The sequence below is a fragment of the Etheostoma cragini genome, chromosome 7 (assembly GCF_013103735.1).
Source record: "Etheostoma cragini isolate CJK2018 chromosome 7, CSU_Ecrag_1.0, whole genome shotgun sequence".
Classification (NCBI taxonomy): domain Eukaryota; kingdom Metazoa; phylum Chordata; class Actinopteri; order Perciformes; family Percidae; genus Etheostoma; species Etheostoma cragini.
The window spans coordinates 22,407,509-22,427,363 of record NC_048413.1 but is presented as its reverse complement, the minus strand read 5'-3'; the positions used below and the strand labels follow the sequence as shown (position 1 = coordinate 22,427,363).

The 19,855-nt window shown below is 44.0% G+C and overlaps 1 protein-coding gene across 10 annotated transcripts in view; it reads right to left on the bottom strand.

Annotated features, from left to right (window-relative positions):
• agrn (agrin) overlaps nt 1-19,855 on the bottom strand; it is a 247,669-nt gene that overhangs the window by 32,201 nt on the left and 195,613 nt on the right. For 5 of the 10 annotated variants that reach the window (XM_034877728.1, XM_034877730.1, XM_034877733.1 and 2 more), the window contains 11 exons: nt 19,608-19,750; nt 19,084-19,189; nt 16,564-16,683; nt 15,793-15,957; nt 14,177-14,320; nt 12,832-12,956; nt 12,583-12,688; nt 8,002-8,436; nt 5,781-5,906; nt 2,643-2,678; nt 2,193-2,320 (listed from right to left, as the gene is read on the bottom strand). In XM_034877728.1, the coding sequence (XP_034733619.1) occupies nt 2,193-2,320; nt 2,643-2,678; nt 5,781-5,906; nt 8,002-8,436; nt 12,583-12,688; nt 12,832-12,956; nt 14,177-14,320; nt 15,793-15,957; nt 16,564-16,683; nt 19,084-19,189; nt 19,608-19,750 (1,634 nt within the window). The remainder of the gene's footprint in view (nt 1-2,192; nt 2,321-2,642; nt 2,679-5,780; nt 5,907-8,001; nt 8,437-12,582; nt 12,689-12,831; nt 12,957-14,176; nt 14,321-15,792; nt 15,958-16,563; nt 16,684-19,083; nt 19,190-19,607; nt 19,751-19,855) is intronic. The other 5 variants (XM_034877732.1, XM_034877734.1, XM_034877738.1 and 2 more) reach the window with 3 other exon arrangements.

The following is a 19,855-nucleotide window of genomic DNA, read 5'->3' as shown; positions in this document are numbered from 1 at the left end:
GGGTCCCCTGCTGGAGCTGCTGCCCCCGCGACCCGATACCGGATAAGCGGTCGAAGATGGATGGATGGATGGATAGCAAGAGAGCACCAATGCAAGAGACTGCCGATTTGATTACTGACACTGATGATTCAGTACACTTAATTCAGCTTGAGGATTCAGATTATTTCCTTCATGTACTAAACGCCTCTAATTTGTTGGCTGAGGTGTGATGGCAAAGCAGATGGGTCAAAAATAATATCTTCTAAAGCTGTCTTAGGCATGGTAATGCTGGACAAGCTCTCCTGTGGACCTATAAACCTCCTGATCTTTCTTTCCTGTTTTCTCTGACATATCCTAACTTATTCACTAATTGTAACCGATTGGTAAAGAAATGTGCTGCGGCTCGATTCTTTGTTTCTGTGCTTTATATTTGTGTGTGTAGATTGTGTTAGTCTGTGTGTTTGTGTGTGTGTGTGTGTGTATATGTGTGTGTGTGTGTGTGTTGGAAGATGAAGCGGAGGTGGTTGCTATCAAGTGGCACACCAGGCTTCAGCAACACGCAGACTTGGAGTGTAACAAGCGCACACACACAGACACAAATCGCTGTGAGGTAGTAGATTAGGTCCCAGTGGGGGCTAGTGACACTGATTCAACAGCTGGTAGATGTACGTACACACACAAACACAGACACACACACACACACTTCATCAGAGGAGCGAGGCCCTGGCTTAACAACAGAGACAATTGTTCTAAAGTCTGAGCTCAACAGAGAAAATGACAGTAGAGAAGTTTGAACAGGGTAAACTGCCAGGCCCAAGCGATGATTACTGTACAGGCTCAATGCCTGCCTCAGCCTTGGCTGGCTTATAGCAACTGGCACCTTGTCCATCCAAACTTATGAGACTCATATCCAGAATAAGGACTTGATTTTTCAAATGTTTGAAAATTCTTAATTAATCTCACAGGAGACGCTGGTTCTGGGTGCTGTGAAGTGTTTGGCAAGCGATTGAGAAATTAGGCTGTGCACAAGGCCGCAGAATGCTGTTATTTATTAGATTTTTTTGATAGTTCTCTTATTAAACTTGAAGAGTTTTTGGAAGCCTCATGTAGTGTCAGTGCTAACTCAGCCCTAGAGCTTTTGCTGCTGAGCTTGAAACTAAAAGCAACAACCAAATTCTATGAAAAATTTGTATTTTGATGTAAGTATTTGTGAAAAAATAATTATTGAACCACCATGATGGACCACTACTCTGTGAACAGTCTACCTACCTTGGTAAAAAAAAGTGGTATTCAATCACTCTATTCCTTCTAGTTTGTCAATACCTCCCCTTTTATTAAAAATCAAATATCAGCCAGGCTATGTTGTCTCTGTCTGATTTGATGTATGTTCCTCTCTGTTTGCTGCTGGTGTGGATTTTTCTTTTTTTAATCATTGTTATTTTACTATCAGATCACTGACCAGAGAAACCACTCCAGCCCGAAGTGGCAGAATATTACTCAGCAGCTGCAGGGTGTCAGGTCTGTAAAACCTGCAATGAAACCTGCCTGCCTGAAGGAGCTCAAATAATTTGATTAGTCTGGCTTTAGGTGAAGAGTTTTAGTGTCTCACAAAGCTTGAATGTTGTTTCAGAGGTTTATTCCACTCCTGACGTGAAGATTCTTGGAATAACACAAAATCCCAAACTAGACTATGTAACGTTTGGTGAACAGGAGCCACTTTGTCCACAAGTGGCAATCATCAATTGAAGTAGAGAAGAGTCATTAATTAAATAATACCAGAAACACAGAATCATCTACAGTATCTCTGCACTGTGCACAACCCAGGCTAGACAAGCGCCTTGGAGCTGTGCCGCTCGTGTGACGGATCTCGCTGATAACATAGTCCCAACCCACAGTAGCTGGAAGCATAACACCCACCCTTCAGTTCCCCCCAGGTCACCCCAGTGAGTGTGAGCTAACCCCCATTAACACTGTTAGCTCTGTAAACACTGCTAGCCACTGCCATTTCAGCTTAGCTACCTCCATGTCTGCTTGTGACGCCTGGGGTGGGAGCAGTGTGAATGCTATCCCCGCCCAGACTCTGAATGTTGTATATTGGACCTTTAATAATAAAATGTAAACAAGTGAATATCAGGAATAAATAAGTCGTAAGGTAGATTTAGCCATTACATATCAACTATACTCCCAACCCTACTTGCTCCTAGAGCACTTACAGCACTCTCTATGCTGCGGGCCGTCTCTCCAAACAGCTCTGACTTGGGGTCCTCCATCTCAGGGGTGTAGAAAATCTCCTGGCCCTCCACCTGGTCCAAGTGTAGGAAACCGCTAAACCTCATGGTGGCTGGAAACAGAGGAGGAGAGGAAAGAAGATGTGATACTGAAAGACAATAGCTCAAACCTTCTTCTATCACTCAGTTCCCGCTGCCTTAACACAGTGCTTGTTTTGGGGTGGTGCCAGTTTTGGGTTAGTGATGGATTGTGCGTTTGTGTGTTTTTGACAAGGGGAGATTAGTAAGTTTCTAAGGTTTTTTAAAAAAAAGGGGCCGGAGTTTGGGAGTAGTGGTGGTGGAGGTTGGGGTGGTGGAAGAGGTGGACCATGAGATAGGAGAGAAAGAAGGAAAGAACATTGAAGGAGGGAAGGTGAAAAAATGGGCCAATTTTACCGGACTGAGACTCATCCCAAAAGCTGGCATGGCGGGCTGGGTAAAAAGACAACAAGTTAGACAGACACACAAATACATGAAGGAAAAACAACACACACTAAAAAGGAAACAGCCCACAGGCACTCTCAAAAGTGCCTTCTTCAGCAAAGAGAGAGCCTCCATGTGTGACCTTGGGGGGTTATGTTGTCCAACATTTATCAACTCTGAAAATGTTTTTTTTTTATACTCCTGCCAGAGAGAAGAGGGCTTGAAATAAACCTCAAAACGGAGGGGATTTGTGTGTGCGAGTGTGAGTGAGGTGAAGAACGGAGAAGCATGCAAGGCGCTGATGCCATGCTTCCACGCCGCTCGTAATCAGCAGAACAAATTGCCCAAATCAATCATGGCTGCCCCTGCCTGAGCAACACCAGAGACAACGGGAAGAGCACTTGTATGATTATAGTGAAAGATAGCCGTAATTGTCGCCTTAATGCCGCCAGACCGGTGACTGACACAGCCTGGTTAAAATTGTATGAAAAGGATAGCAGACACTGGTGACACGCTCTTGCCCCACTCCCATTCCCTCCGTCTCTCCTCATCTTAACAGTACTTTCACAGGCAGCACACATCGATTCAGATGTGACGGCGGCTATAAAATAGAAGCAAATGGGTGAGGCTTGGCCGATAAGACGGGGACAAAGAGAGGGGCGCAGTGAGAGAGATCTGATTTTTAATCTGCAGAGAAGACAAACATCAGAGAGGGCTATTTTCCAGCCCACTGCCATGACGGACGTAACGAGGGAAAGAAAGAAAGCGATAAACGGACGGACAGAGTTATTTGACTATCAGATTCTAGTGAACTGTAAAATGTAATGAATTGGTCAGAATTCCACTGACATATGAAAGAGTTTACAGTAGCCAGAGCTTAGGGTGCCTTTAACTTTCACATGCGCATTTGCTAGTCATTATCTTTAGTGCCATATGAATGGTATTACCTTGTTTAAATGTAACATATAGAGGGCCGGTAGGGTTTTTTCTGAGAAACACATGAGGCTAAACCAATGTTGCACTGAAGCCTGAGGAAGACAACTTAATACCTGAGTTGCAAAACAAAACAAAAAAACAACAACAATGTCCATGGTCGAATACTACGGCAGCTAGGTGACAAAATACATTTTCTGTTGAGTGAAACAACCCTTTAATCCATTTTAACCAAGGTCTGACATCCACTGAGAATAATGATAATAGGGGTTATATACACACAGTATCTACTTGATTGTGTGAATGTGTGGACTACACTCAATCTTCAGCTACTAGATGTCTCAAAAAAATATAGAGATTAAAACTGCCTTTCATTTTGAGACAGCCATGGCAAACGTCAATACATTGGACAGTACAAGGAGATGGAGAATATTTTTGCATGAGGGATGTGCCATTTCACTCCTAATGAGTGAAAGCCCTCATCAGAAGAAAAAAGATCCTGCGCATCGATCAGCCTATCGCACTGCCGGATTTTATTGGTAACACTTGAGCTGAATGAAAAATTGATCGCCAGTGCCCAGTCATTGTTGGCTGAGAAAAATATTTACAGGCTTTAGCGGATTTGTAACAACTGTTGTCTCACACCTTAAAAAACTGTCACAGGTGTTTGTGCAGCACGTGCTTCAATCGTCTGGATTTGAGGACAAATGTCATGAAATCCAGCCTCGACAGATGTGCCATTCCATGTGTTACTTCTCTTTGGCTATAAATCCTGCAAAACAAATAAATGGCAGAAGGCTGTAGAAGGCCAAAGGTGGCCTTATATCTTCAGATTTTATTATGGCCTGTGTGGCACTGAACTCTGGTTTTATTGGAAGGCTTTGGGACCTTCAACATGGCAGAAACGCAACTCTGCGCTCTAATTTGTGGCCTGAGCTCTTTCAAGTCATGACCTGGAGCTCCCATGTGAGCCGAATAGAATCCCTCCTTTCACAATCAGTCAGACTAACACCGCAGGGACAAATTGAGAGCAGATTTCCACTGAGGGATGGAGGGAGAAAGAAATGGAGAAGCAAAGGGGAGAAAGAAGTCCTTTATCTTCACGAACGAGTCTGGCAGAAGGCACTGATTGGTACAACCGTGCTTGTCGGCCTCTGGTAGTCTCTCAACTGTCTCTCCGCTCAACTCCAGAGAGAAATAAACTGATGCAAGACTGGATTGAGATTGACTAAGTTGAGGGAGAGAAAGGGTGAGATATAGCTCAAGAGAGAAATAACTGATAGAGACTTAAGAGTATGTGTTTGTGTGTGTGTTTGTTTGTTTGGGGGGTGAAATAAAAGGAGAGGTGGAAGAATAAAACAAACAGAAAGAAGGTGAAGGAAGTCAGGAAAAGCAGCAATAGAGACACTGCATATGGGCCCTAAAATATGGCGTTGACTAATCTCAAACCAAACTTCCTTCAAAACTAAGGGGTCGAGAAAACAAACCTCACGTACGACTAATATCAGTCAGACTGTCAAGTGTCGTCAAATTCATAACAATGCATTACTACTTGTATATTTTTGTTGTATATATTTCCACTGTGTGCTTTTCTCTGCCACCTGCCAATATGATCATTTGCATGTGAGGGTGGTGATTTATAAAAGCATTGCTGCTCAACAACATTAAAGACGTTTAAAAACGTTTAAAAAAGGAAATAGGAGAAGTGACGTTAGATGAGAAAGAGACAAGCATTCTTAAGCTATTCTCATTGCTAAAACTACAAACAAAGTCTTGGTGAGCTTTAGGGGCTTTTTGTTTTATACTTTGGAGAGACAGCCTTGCTATTTCCTCTGGGTTCCATGCTAAGTTAGGTTTAACATCTCCCAGGTCCAGCTCCATACTCAACGCAAAGGCATGACGATGGTATTGATCTTCTCAGTTCTTATATATTCTTTTATATATTTATTGTTTCAATTTGTTGAAATCAAAAAGGGTACTGGAAATGCTGCCATGGATACTCATTTACATTCATCTTTGTGAAGCCCAGTAACATCCAGTAAAGTGATATCAGGATTTCATCTCTCTCATTATATATTACCGACTGATAGGAGACAAAAAACCCAGAGAAGAAAGATTAGGATAATATCCAGAGAAGCATAGGTAGAGAGAGTGCAGAAAAGGGGCATTTTGACTTACAGGGGCAGTTGGCGCCCTCTGGAGTGCTAGACGGTGTCTTGCCATCAGGGCAGCAGCCGAAATCTGTGTTTTCACAGGATGACCTGTCCTCAGCTGTGGGTATAGTGGTGCTGGCCAGCGTGGGACCTGGGGATGAAACATAGGGGTTCATAATAATTCATCAGGAAATTCATGAATTCAAGCCAGATTATCTCAAAGACCTAGAGGAGATAGGGTGGGTAGTGTTTCTTAGGTAAAAAACGACAATTGTTTGTTTTATTACAACTTACTCTTGCTTCTGCAGATTGTGCGTTTTCAGTCTGTTGACCCGTGATTGTACGCTAATAGAGGCATCTGTTAAGAGTGATTATATGGCATTTTCATGGGAATTGCTTTTACACCTGGAACTCATTTTGTCAGGCAGAGAACGCATAATGGGCACTGTTGCCAGTCATGTCACACACAGAGCACTTTAAATGATGGGGGATGTGATAACTGCTCACGGCTGATTGGCTAACAGTTACTTTCAAGTCTTGCTTGAAAAAAACAACAACATACAGTTGTGTTTGTGATTCGGTGCATGTACTGTATATCTTGGAACATAAAAGACATAAAAGTGGCTGGGCTTTCTCTCTCTGAAGGATGAGAGTGTGCAACAGCAGGAAAGGTCCGTCCTCTGTAATTATGGTGTTGGTGGAGGGGGGGTCTTAGTCGAAGCGGTGCAGTTTATGGCCGCACAGAGATTAGGAATAATCTTGGAGGCAAACAGGTAGCGGCTAAACGAATCGTAAAGACGTCATAGGCAAGACGTCCTGCTCAAGGACTCAGGGTCAAAGGATGCGAGAGCAGGCCGAGGTTAAGAGGGCATATGTTGGCGTGTGGTCTGCAGATTTACAGATGCTGCGCCGAACAGGAGAGAGCTGTGTATTTTGGTTTGGGGGGGGGGAATGCCAAACACACACACACACAGATAAGGGCAGATTTCAACAGAAAACAAAAAAAATGTACAAAGACATCTAGCCTGCTCACATTTATGAAGTCAGACAGTGATATGTGCACTCAGAATTGGACAAACTCAGTGACATGAGAAGAGGAAGACAAACAAACACAAACACAAACACAAACACAAACACAAACACACACACACACACACACAGAAAACAAAGATAAGACGTTAACATTTTACACAGAAAACATACAAACACACCTAAGAAAAACACAATTATGAAGAAACACATGAGTGTAGATATACTTAATATCCATGTCGAAATCTGCACTGTACAATCTCCTAATCTGTTAACATCCAGGCATGCTTGGGTACACATTCATTCACACACAAACACACACAGCCACATGACACCAGGGTCTCCATGGCAGACAGACTACATGCCTCTCGCTCCATCGAGCACTCTGGTCAGCTTCTCACAGGAGAATCAAATAAATCTAAGAGGAGGGGAGAAGGAGCGAGAGGGGAGGAGGAGGAAGAGCTGAGGAAGAGCACATTGGGGCCACACAGCACCATCAGTGGTATGAAGTCTGTTACTGCAAGCTGTCGGGTAAGGTGGATGGATGGAAAATAACAACAGAAAAAAGAAGAAGCCCTGATTGAAAATTCCCAGCCATCCCTTGTTGTCCAGAAACCTTGTCCTGCTGTTACAGTCAGGAGGGCATGTCGAGAAAGATTTCAGACTGGTCATGTGACAAGGCATGCAGCCTCCACACACACTCACACCTCAAACTCCCAGTCACATCAGCATGTCAAGTCAGGCTCCAGAGATCCCCAGATGCGGGCCAGCAGTTTCATCTGGCCTGCCGAGAGTATATTTTACAGAGCCTGGGTTTGTTTTGCTAGCTGTTGAGAGTGAGCGAGCGGGTGGAATGGAAGAAAAGAGCATGGGTGATGTAGCAACGGTGAACCATGCAAATACATTCCTTTCTGTCTGAAATAGAGATATACATCTTATGCAATTGAAAATGACACTAACAGCATGTGTTTACAAAGATTTCAGTTCCCTGCTTGCCTAGCATTAACATTTGTCTCCTCAAAAACAATTTGCATAGAGATACAGTAGCCTGTGCTGATGGTAATGTAATTTTCAATAAAACAGATGATGGTAGGAATGTGTTATGATGTCACCTGAGAAGAGACTATGACTCTGTTCAACCCCTTCTTGAAAAAAAAGCCCATCCCGGACAACCCTCAAAGCATTATGGGTTATGAAGTGAAAGAGCAGTGATTTACCAACAGGCTCCTCTGCCCCACTGGCCTCCGTTGGGATGCCGCTACCGACTTCCTCTTCACCTTCCTCCTCTTCTTCGGTCTGGTCGTCCCCACTTGGCTCCCCACTGCCCGAACCGTCGAAGGAGGACGCAGCAGCGGAAGGAGCAGCGCTGCTGTGGGAGGAGGAGGTGGTGGTGGCAGCGGTGGACTTTGGTGGCTGAGGCTGGTTGTGGATGGGGGGGCGGTGGTTTGCTTGGCTGTGGATGAGGGTGGAAAAGGAGTTGGTGGCCGAGGGTTGCTCTGTGGTCTCTGTCTCTTCCGTCTGTGGAGGCGGGATGGCCCACACCATGTCAGGGTGGAAAGGGGCGGGGGTGGTGATGGTGGCGGCAGCGGTTGTGCTGTGGGTGGTTGCTGAGGGGTTTGGGGTGGGCCGGTCTGCCGGCTCAGAGATGATTTCTGGTGAAGGGAAGGGGAGGAAGCAAGGAATGGATGAATGACTGAGCAAAGATGAAAATGTTTGATTATGCTTCACCTAACTCCATTACAACCTCGCAAATCACACCAAAGGAAATAAAAAACGTTTTTAAAAGTTTTTAAAAGCAACATCTGATTAAAAACCCTGCAATGGATCAGATGTCAGGAATCTTTATCTGAAAAACCTTAGTAAGTAATGAAAGTGCATCCATATGCAGAGCGAATATGGAATATGCCAACAACACCCACAGTTACATGCACTGCATTGTGTTTCGCCTGCAGGTGAGTGATGTTGCCCAGACAGGGTTAAACTACTCCAGTTGGTGTCAATGCATAGTGCGTAGTGTGTTTGTGTGTGCGTGTGTACACATATGGCATGTACTTCTGTGCACAGTATGCATTTCCGTGTGTTGCATGCATGCTGTGCCAATGCTTATGAATTGTATATCCATATTCAAATGCTGCCCTCCAGTAGCAAAGCTTTAATCACCAACAACCAGTGCCTCCGGTGATGAATGATTGATAGAAATAGGGCAAAAAAAGCCAGCTTTAACTCTGGCTTCAAAGACGGCACACTGCTGCTTGCAGAGAGCATGAGCATCTGTCAATGCCACCACAAACACATTGCTATCAACAGACATGCACACACACACACACACACACACACACACACACACACACACACACACACACACACACACACACACGGCAAAAAAACACTCCAAATGAGGGAGTGAGAAGAGGCTCTCTGCACAGAGACCATCATTACCAATGCAGAAAGCTCTGGTGCAAAAGGACAAACTGTCTGCGATAAAGGAACGATAAATAGGACAAAAACTCCTGAGGGGGAGAAGTGAATAGGCAGGGAGATGCTACGTAATTGTGCACCTCAAATTTAGCCAAGGCGAGCAGGCGTGACAAAACTGTTGTTCTTTCTTTACGTCCCACGAGTATAGATGTGTGGGTGAAATGAGCAGAAGAATTTTTTAATTCTATACTGTAGATTTGCACCTCATTAGGATTTGCCTAACATTATGTGTGGGAATTAATAACACTGCAATAATCGGCTATTTGATCGGTAATTATTCACTGATGTGTGAAATATGATATCTACTGAGAAAGCAGAAAGCTTGGGAGACGCACCGGGTGTCAGCTTAAAGCTCAACAGATATTTGTATAGAGAGAGATTTGGAGTGGGGTGCGTAGAGCAGTGATTTTATCACCAAAACTGGTGGCATGCCTTGCCTTTCCTCTTGGCTACACCTGTCAGTCAGGTGCCAAGCTTAGCGTCAGGCGGCCTGCTCCCTGGGAAGTACCTAATGTGTGTTTGGGTGTGTGTGCATATCTTGAGAAGCTAGCTCTGTGACACGGGATAAGAAAAGAAAAGAACACATGTCTGAAAGAGGAAAGAGGGACTGGAAGCACAGTCTGTTCAGCTGATGCTTCTCTTAATAAGGTTTAACAGTCCATTTTCAGTTTTTTAGGCTTTTTTTGCTCTCTGTGGAGCAATGGACCGCTGTGTCACAGGACGGAGAAGGGAAAAAAAATCATTGTCATCTTGGTTTGTCTCAGCAGTGTAGTTATTGTTAAAATGTGGTTATTAAGATTGTTTGTGTTCAGCTGGGCTCAGTGAGGAGGAGTTGGAAAAGAAATCTGGACACAGGACAGAGAAGGGGAAAAAGAAAGCCTAGAAGAAAATGATAGGGACAAAAGCCTAAAGAAAATGGTTAACATCAGAAAGAAAAAACAGCTTAACACAGCTAGCAGTGGTAGAGTATGGGAACGCAAACAGTAGAAACTGAATTAGGGGTTGTGTAATGAGATAAAATCGCGGGACAAGGAGGAGAAATGGTGAAGGCAACAGACCTTAACATGCAGGCGGAGGGCTGCCGATGCCATATGCTGGCATTCGTTGCCAATTTGCCGCAAAACTACAGGTGATAACACCATATGGGGAGGCAGGCCATTGCCAACTTGGTGGCCATTTTCCCCCGGTCCAAATGCCCTCCCTCTGGTGCAAGGTACAGTAGATCTTGCAATTTGTTGCTGGGTTTCTCAGTTATCGCTTCATCTTTTGCTGAGACACAGCAAAACTCCTCCCTATACTCTGTGGCTGCGCTGCCTTTTGAGCTTGGAGACTTCAGAAAGAGCTGGGTAACATCACAGTACGCTGCAAGTTCTCTGTCACAAGCAGAAACGATTTTAAAGAGCTTTTTCTGCAGGATTGGGAATTTTCCTTTAGCCAGCCCATTAGTGTCTGACTGTGCAGCAGTAGTCACGCTCTGTGGTGTAATAAAAAGTTGCAACGGATTAGTGGTGTAAAAAAGGGATCAATATTAACTCATTTACTGTATGTAGGTCCTTGGCAATGCTTTCCTGTCAAGCCACATGGCAGCTCGGTGAGCATTAGCATGCCACAGCGCTTAGGCCGGGTGTCTGGAATCACTGCATGTAAACAGTGGGAGGGAGGGCAGGCAGGGCTGCGCTGTGGTGAGGTGTGGAGGCAGAGCAAATGCTAATTCGCACCCAGCCACACGTGAAATGAGCTCGAGATCTAACCCCCAAGCCGACAGCGGCAGCGGAGCAGCTACCCGCAGTGTGACTGCATCCGGGGAAAAGAAATTAAAAGATCCAATGTGGCTGTCGGTGGGCCCGAGCGCTCGCCTGTCTGTTACTCCCCTAAGGGTTTAACAGGGAAAGAGTCAGCTGTGAGGCGTCTTCTTGCCTTCTGTGTGCAGCAATGCTAGGTGAGGGATTACACACAACCCACATTGCTATTGCCAGGCAATAGAGGAACGTGAAACCAGACTGGGTTTTGGCTGCTTTTGCCCCTTAACCCACGGCACTGGATTTGTAAGTACCAGATGTTCAGGGACTTATCAACGCCTTGTCGATCTCTTGCCGAGCACATTTGGATTCTTTATCTGTGTACCTGCAACTGCAATTTAACACAGACCATGTCGACAGCCTTGCCTCCTATGGATATGACCTAGTTTGGGTCTGACAAAGAGTGCTCAAGGGAGATGAAGAGGACTGGTAATCTGGGCCCACTGAGCAAAGACGTGAATGAACATTTTTCCACCCAAACATGCAAGACACCTGGCAGTGGCTCTTGGCCAGAACCAGAAGCACACAGCTGGCACTCTTCTTCCCCACTGAGTTTGCCGGCGGCGTCTCTAGAACCCTGTTGTGACGCAAGCTGGCAGTCAGTGCAACAATTTTACTGTACATGAAAACCGTGGCCTTGGCGCGTGTCCCGGCACCTATTACACCGATCCAAACCATGTCCATCAGCATCTGGACCAAGGGGCAAGAGTTGTACCTTTTACCCAGCACACATGTTCTCTACATCCCCCGTCATTCTGAAGCAGCGTTGTGTTGCTGGCAGCGTAAAGCTGCAAAGAGATTGACGCATTTCCCAACAGGGGGGTGGGGGGAAGATGAAGCCAAATACCAACAGAGGGGCGAGAAAGCAAAAAGGAAGTGTCATTGCTGTCATGTGGGATTGCAAGACTCAAACTCCAGTCAAACTACAGATCTGTTGGTTTTAAAACGCTTTAATATCTCTCTCGTTCTTATTTTAACTCTTCTCCTGAGTTGCATATGATTCTGCTCTCACCTGTCAGCTCACAACCACCGCTTACTTTAATGTACTCTATGTACTTAGTGAAATGAACTAAGTATTTGCTATAAGACAGTCTTAATCAACAAGCTTGAGAAAGTGCAGTTACATTACAAACAATGACAATTTTCAGATGAGAGCTTAAATGCAGACAACTCCTTATATGTAACTATATTATCCATGTATCAGAAATGTGTCTTTTGAAATAAAATACTTGGAATTTGTGTAAATGTTGTTATTTTAATAAGTCTAATTGCTACCACTGCTAGAGTGTGTATTATGTGCATGTACTTACATGAAGACTTGAAGAAACAAAATTCAGAGTAAACGTGAATACATGTTGCTATGACTTAACTTTCAGACACAAATAGATGAATCGGAGGAGAAACAGCAGAAGGAAAATAATTTGGGGCCCATGGCACAGCTCATTATCTTTTGATCGTGGGCCTGACAACAGTTGGCCAATCAAGCGACGTGTGATGCATGGAGGCTACGACGGGGCTCACCTGTGCACTGTCCAAGGTGTTGCACTGTGATGTCCTTGTCCTGCCTACAGGCTATGGTCCTCAGCTGGCACTGGTCGGCATAGGTCACCCCATCTGAACCACACACCTGCTCCACAGTGACAGAGATGGAGAGAGGGGAGATGGGAACACATGTTAACTTCCTGTAGGCCATTGAAACAATGTCTTTCTGTTGCAAACTCAGAGTTTAAACTATGTATTTCTTAAGTGCAGAGAGTTTAAAAGACCCACCTTGGTTTTGTTTTTCTCATCGCAGTCAGGTGAAGGGCACTCGCAGTGGGCTTGGTCGTTCAACTCAATGCAAGTAGCTCCAAAACTACACACTAACTCTTCACATGAAGTCGGGGCCTCGGGACCTGCAGGAGAAATGGGTTTGTGTTGTGGCACATTCTGTACAGTCCCATAATCAGTACAGTTTAAAGCTGCTAATTGTGGGAATTGCAATTGTGGAGATAAATAAGATACAACAAGATACATTTGCATGCATGTAATTTAATGCTAAACTTTCCCAATTACGTAACTTTTGCTTACGTTTAATAAGTAAGCAGAAATTCTGCCTGATAAGCAGCCATGAAATTGGCTTCTCAAAATCTAAGTTCATTCATATTATACACAGTATATTTATAGTATAGTAACAGTACAGCTGTTGTTGCTTTATAATCATAAAATTGTCAAGTAACCTGTGAGTCACACACTGTGTGAATAATTCATGGTTTCATAGACCAAAGCATTTTTCTTAAGCTGCCTTACTGTTGTAAAAAAAAAAAAAAACAGAGTTGTGTAAAGGTGTGCACTCAGGATATTTTGGCTCTTTTTCCCCTACAGATCTCTCCCAGAGCTCTCCAAAGGAGGGTTTGAAGCCTTGAAGTTGCTGCAGAAAGAGTTGCAGCCGGGGAGCCCACCATCCACCTGCCAGGCTATGAGTGTGAGGTCTTTGCATTGGTGCAACATCACACAGGCTTAGAGTATCCCTTGGCTCCTGCCTTCATGTGCTACCACTTCTCAGTACCATCTCTTTTTATCTATCCGTGTGTGGGGCAGAACGCCCCACCACTGTGACGGGACTGTTGGCTTCATTAAGCGTTTGACTTGCAGTCGATATCTGATGGTGCATCTTAATCAAGAAGCTGCAGGCCGTCACAGCAGGAACTAACCTTTCCTTCAACCCTCTGTTTAACTGTGCAATCCCTGGGCTGTTTTATTATTAACGTAAGTAATTAATAGTCCTTACACAGAAGTATAAACGTACACATAATAGAATTGTAAAATTGTCCAAAATGAAGTAGAAAAGAAAATATCAATGGACGATGTGTCACGCACTTTTAATTTGTACACTCAAGTATTCTGTAAATCCCTATTTATTATCACCCTGCAGCTACTCCCTCCCTAAGCCAATAAACCAGATGGATGTGAAAAGCAGACCGGGAAAGAAGTGGCTTCTACGGGGGCTGATCCATGGATCAGACGAGTGACAGACAAACACTTTGATTGATTTGAGACAAGACGAAAGAGAAAAACCTGTGTGTGTCTTTGTGTGGTTTATTAACACAGGTCCCTTGCTAATCTCTCTTTTTACCTTTGTCGCAGCCATTCATGCCCATCTTGCTTCCATCTGGACACACGTTGCACTTCATGCCCTTCACTCCTGTCTTGCATGAACACAGGCCCGACATCTGCTCACAGTCGTCCCGGACCAAGCCTGTTGCGTCGCAGTTACACGCTGCCATGGAGATGTAGAGGGAAAAAACAACTGATGAGAAAACAAGTGTCAATTAGGGACAATAAGAGGAAGAGTGATCCACATAGCTTGGTTTAATGTGTGTTTAGGGCAACCTTAGCCTCTGAACTTTGCTTCAGATACATCTTCGTCTCATGGTAAAGGGTCGGCAACAGTTCACCCAGCCTTAGGGGCCATAGAGGGAGGAGGAACAGAAACTCAAGAAAACAACCCCAGGGAAGGACACCAATCCCATCATGTTCCTAGAATCAATGATGTGTTTTTTTCTCTTCTCTCCTGCTGAATGTGGTATTGGTGTGCAGTGGGCTGTCTGCTTTTTGTTGGTAAACCTTGTTAAGGTCAGGCAACGGGTGAGGCACCTGTAGGCTTCCTGCTGTTGACTGAAAATGCTCTGTGGCGTTAGGAGCGTATGTTCTATGATACCTCAGTGGCAGCACACGAGCTGGTCCCCATATTGGATTACACCAAGACAAACAAGAGGTCCTGACCCCTGTTTTGTACTTGAATACAAATGAAAACTGTTTCATTCAATACAGCTTTGACAGCACCAAAGGACACAGGAGGATTTCTTCTACAAAACCTGCCATCAAATACTTTAGCTGTATATAAAAACGTAGATAGTTCATCTAGTAGGTTATTTAATTTTACGGTCTACACCTAATTCAAGGATATTAAGTGCTCATATTATTATCATTTTCAGGTTCATACTTGAATTTCGGTTGTATCAGAATAGGTTTATGTGATTTTAATTTTCAGAAAACACCGCATATTTCTTATACTGCACATTGCTGCGGCTCCTCTTTTTCACCCTGTGTGTTGAGCTCTCTGTTTTAGCAACAACGTGAGGCATCTCACGTCTGTACCATCTTGTCACAGGATGCCACACTAGCAAATATGATATTATTTCACGACAGACACAGTGATGTTGAATTTTCAAATATTATTTTTCAAAGATTTGATGACCAGCTAAGTTAATTAATCAAATTAATTCCATTTACATCCAATAGAACCACATTCTTTAATCTTTACTCTGCTACATTTTGCCTCAAACTTATCCATTACATGTAAGTTTGTCAAAGGAACATGGATCTTTACTCTGTTGTTCTACTTGAGGTCCGTCTCTATTCCCGCTTTCAAGTTTTTGTGTGGATTGCAGAGCCCTCTGAATAATTGACTAACTGCACAAATCCCAGCGACGGATATCTCCATACCAAAATAAACCACGGCGCTCTGCATGGCTAGATGCCACTTGAGGTGAATGGGAATACAAATGTTTTTTTGTAGTGAACTGAACCTTTATAGATTAAGGTTTATTCTAAGCAATTAAGCAACAAAAAGCAGCACACATACAGCGTCAAGCACTGCAAGACATGACTGCTCTCACTGTTGAAGCCATGTGTAATGGTACAGTACATGTGCTCACTCAGCGCAGATACAAGTAAGCAATTTCTTACGTGTGCAGCCACTCATGTTCTCGGTCACAATGCCACGGAAGTTCCAGAAGCCCGGCTCGCAGCGGTCACACTTCTGTCCCCCGACACCCGGCTTACAGGAGCACTGGCCGGAGGCTGGATCACACGTTCCCTTGTAGGAGCCGTAGACATTACACTGACAGGTACCTGAGGAGAACAGAACAACATGGATGTCACTTTTAACTTCTACTGCAATTCTTTTGCAATACATATTGCTGGTTTATGCTTTTGTAACTTTGCAAGATCATCACATGACTTGCAAGAGCTGAATACTGCTTACTTTGATGGATATTCTGCAAGATTTATGCTTAGCTCAAATGTTTGGTAAGCTCTATTCCACTAATAGAAAGTTGGATAAAGTGTGCTTAGGTGAGTTTCCTCTTTACTAAATCTCTGTATATCCTTATTTCTAAGTATGCATTTTCTCCAGCCATACTGTATCCCCTAGCTAACGGCTTGCTGCAGCATTTTCTCCCCTATCTGTGTGTGCTATCATTCGTCAAAATCATCAGATGGAGAGATTTTTCTGTTGATATGGTGCAACATTATCATAATTATTCCTTGGATTAAGATGAAACGTTTTCAGCTCTGCAACTTTGGTAACGTAATTGCATTCAAGGACAATAAGTCCCACATGCTGAGATAGCCTGATACTATCTACAGCTTTAAAAAAAATTAAATAATTGTGGGCACACAACAAACGCAGCACACATTGAACTTTATGGGGCAATGGGGACATAGAGGAGGACTTACTGGGACATCCTGCCAGTCCAACTCCCAAGGCGGCCGTCACGTTGTCGTGGCAGCAGCCATACACAGACAGGCTGCAGTGCTGGGGTGCCGTCAGCTCAGGCAGAGATGTGGCTGAAATTGCTGATGAGGTAGGAACAAAAAGGAAGGGGAGATGGGAGATGGCACAAGGAGAGAAAGTAGAACACCAACATTTGAGTGATTATGGTGAGGAGGGGTTTGTTGGGGGGGAATTAGACAACACAATCTCAGAATAACATGTAACTTTTTGCCAACAATGGGATTGGCTCGAGGGGCAGAGGTGGAGAGGCTGGCAGCCGCCTTCAAGATAACAATTCTATTTGCTACTTTCTCCACAATGGCTCAAAATCAGGAAGGAAATGATGCTATTACCTCCAGAGAAAACAAACAATAGCATTGCTGGTGAATGCGCGGCAGCTGACATTTACCACCTACTAGGAGGCATGTTCTCTTCATTTGTTCTTGTCTAATATTACGAAATTGCACACCCGCCCTACAACCTACCAAACAGAAAAAGCTTGCTGCATAATGTGAAGGAATGAACCAAGCAGTTTCTTCTAGTGCACAGTAAGTGGAGAGCGCCTTTGTCTAAGGATGCACCAACCTTCGAACTAGTGTGACAGCTCTGAACAAAGAACTACATTCAACAAAATAAAAACAAATGGGTTCCCAAAACCTGGCACTGGACCAGAACAAAAAACATACATTGGGAGGAAAAGGTGGTTTGTTTAATGGCCATGTCAGAAATATCATTGTTTAAATTCTCTTCACGCTTCGAAATGAAAAGTCAAGTTGTAGAGATAAAAAGCAGAGATCGTTCCATCCCTTTTTCTTTTTCTCCCTGTCTCTCTATATTCCCCTCCCAATCTCTTTTTCTTGTGTTGCTCATTTAGAGTTTAGAGGCTGGAGACACAGGAGCCATAAATCACACTGTTACTGGTGTGGATATGAGCCTCAGCCTAATGGTGATGACTCGGCTCGCCCTTTTTCCAGTGCTTTCCCACTCCAGCGATGGGCTTTGGACACAGTTCATTTAACTTGCCACTTTCCAGCGCTCCATTCAGCTATCTGTGCTATGCCTATTAGGGCAAGGAGAACTTTTAATTTCATATGTTCTTCCACCCTTCAGGGGTTTTTCCTCTTCAGCGGCCATTGTCCGGCACAAAGCAGCTCACTGTGACATGCGATATTATCCTCACATTTTCAAGGTCTGTTGCAGTCACTTTTATATTCCCGCAAGTGCACATCTGCATGTGCTTGCTTGTCTGGTAAACCAATAAGAATTTCTTTGGCTTTTACTAAATTCCCTGACCCAGATTTGGGTTTGCAGGCAGCTACAAAGGATGGTTTGAAATGCTACTGTATGAGAAGTAAACTCTACAAATGAGCATGCAGCAGACGGCCATGCAAAAGAGGTGTTTTATATCTAAAAAAAAACAAGGTTGTTTTCATGGTTTGCTAGTGAGAGCCAGCATGTTTAGATAAGTTTCTGGAGTTGAGGTCACATGAAGTTTCTCCTTACACAGCTAATGTAGAGGGCAGTGAAATTCCCAGTGAAGTTTTTTCATATGCCAATAGGAGAGGAGAGCCCAGAGCTCTCGTATCCATAGAGGGCTCTTCAAAAAAGGATTGATCCATGGATGGTAGAGGAGCGTGACAGTCAGTGCCCAAGGAGGCCAGCTTAGGATGGAGAAGAATCTTTCGGGGATATGTGTGAAAACACTGGCAGCTCCCTTTTTCTGATTCTCTCTTCAACTCTCTCCATCCTCCTCTATGTTAGACCCACGGGGAATCAAACAGGCTGGAATGATCACACAAAATCCCTTAAGTGCCTTTTGCTCTGCTCTCTGGCCTAGCAAAGCAACAACTCTTCATTTAACAGAGCCATCGAGAGGAAGGCTAACCTTTGCTACTTAGCCATTGATCTGACAACTATCCTGGCTGATAAATGCTAATCATTTCCATGCAAAGAGAGGGTTTTTATATTAAAGTAAATGGGGTAAAGTGATATCCGGAGGGTTAAGAAGCAAACTTGTGAGCACAAGTTTAATGGTTTAAATTGTTAGAATGTTTAGGCTGGAAAAGTGAATCATTACTGCTATCAGCTCCATCCATGCATGTGCCCACGAGAAATAATCTTATCTCTGCACACTACCCAGCCACAAATGACTGGTCAGTTTACAGATATGAACGAGAGCGAGTGTTGAGTCAACTTTCCCTGTGAAAATCACACACAAATACACATCGTATTTAACCTTGACCTCCTTCACTGCATTTGCTTATGGCTTCTTTGGCCACACTGCAGAGAGACAAACCGCAGTGCTGTCAGAATTATATTACAACTAGAGACTATTACCCCACCACTACTACTACTACTACTACTACTACCCCATGAATGGATGAAAATGAGAAGAGAAATGGGATGTCAATGACCATGAGTCTTGGTGAGGGTGCTTCTGAGCACTGTAATGACATTAACTCTGGGTGGTGTAATGTACCGACCTGCACAGGGTCCCTGATTCTGAATCAGCAAGTGCTCTTGTTTCTCACATCTGGCCTTCTTCAGCTGGCACTCGTTGCTGTAGTTTTTTCCATCTGAGCCACAAACCTACAAAACAATCCCATAAAGTTGAGTATTAGAGAAAGTCTGATCGCAGCCTTCTGTGTTGTCCACACAGTTGTCATCACTTGACCAAAGTATGGAACTTCAGCTATGAACCAAAATATTTACACAACCTCCTGTTATCATGTGACCGAATGTCCATACTTAGGTCCTGTGATGACAACTGAGCCATTACCATTACGATGAAGATCTTGAGATGCGGCTGAGAGCTCTGGGAAAAACGAGTTAGTGGTCCCTTAGTTATTTGCTTTTTTGCCAAATACCCTAAATTGTTATTTCCGAACAAGTTACCCTACTCAGAGCTGCTATCTAAGACCATAACAAACTAAACAAAAAACACGTTTGACTCTGAGAACGTTTCTGATAAGAATTGCGTTAAATGTGTTTTAAGGGTTAGCAGTACCGGGTTGTGAGGCACACTTTGGCAGCTGAAGTCACAGACACAACGGTCGTCCTCAGCATCCTCGTCCCACGAGCCCCCAAACATGCGACAGCGGTCCTGTTCACAGCTCTCCACACCTGAGCCTGACCCTCCTGAGCCACAGTCTGCATTATAAACACACCGTAAACACACAGGATCATTAACAAAACATAAATAGAGCAAAGGGAGATGCCACTTTATCAGTTCATCAGGTAAAAAAAAGTGTCCTA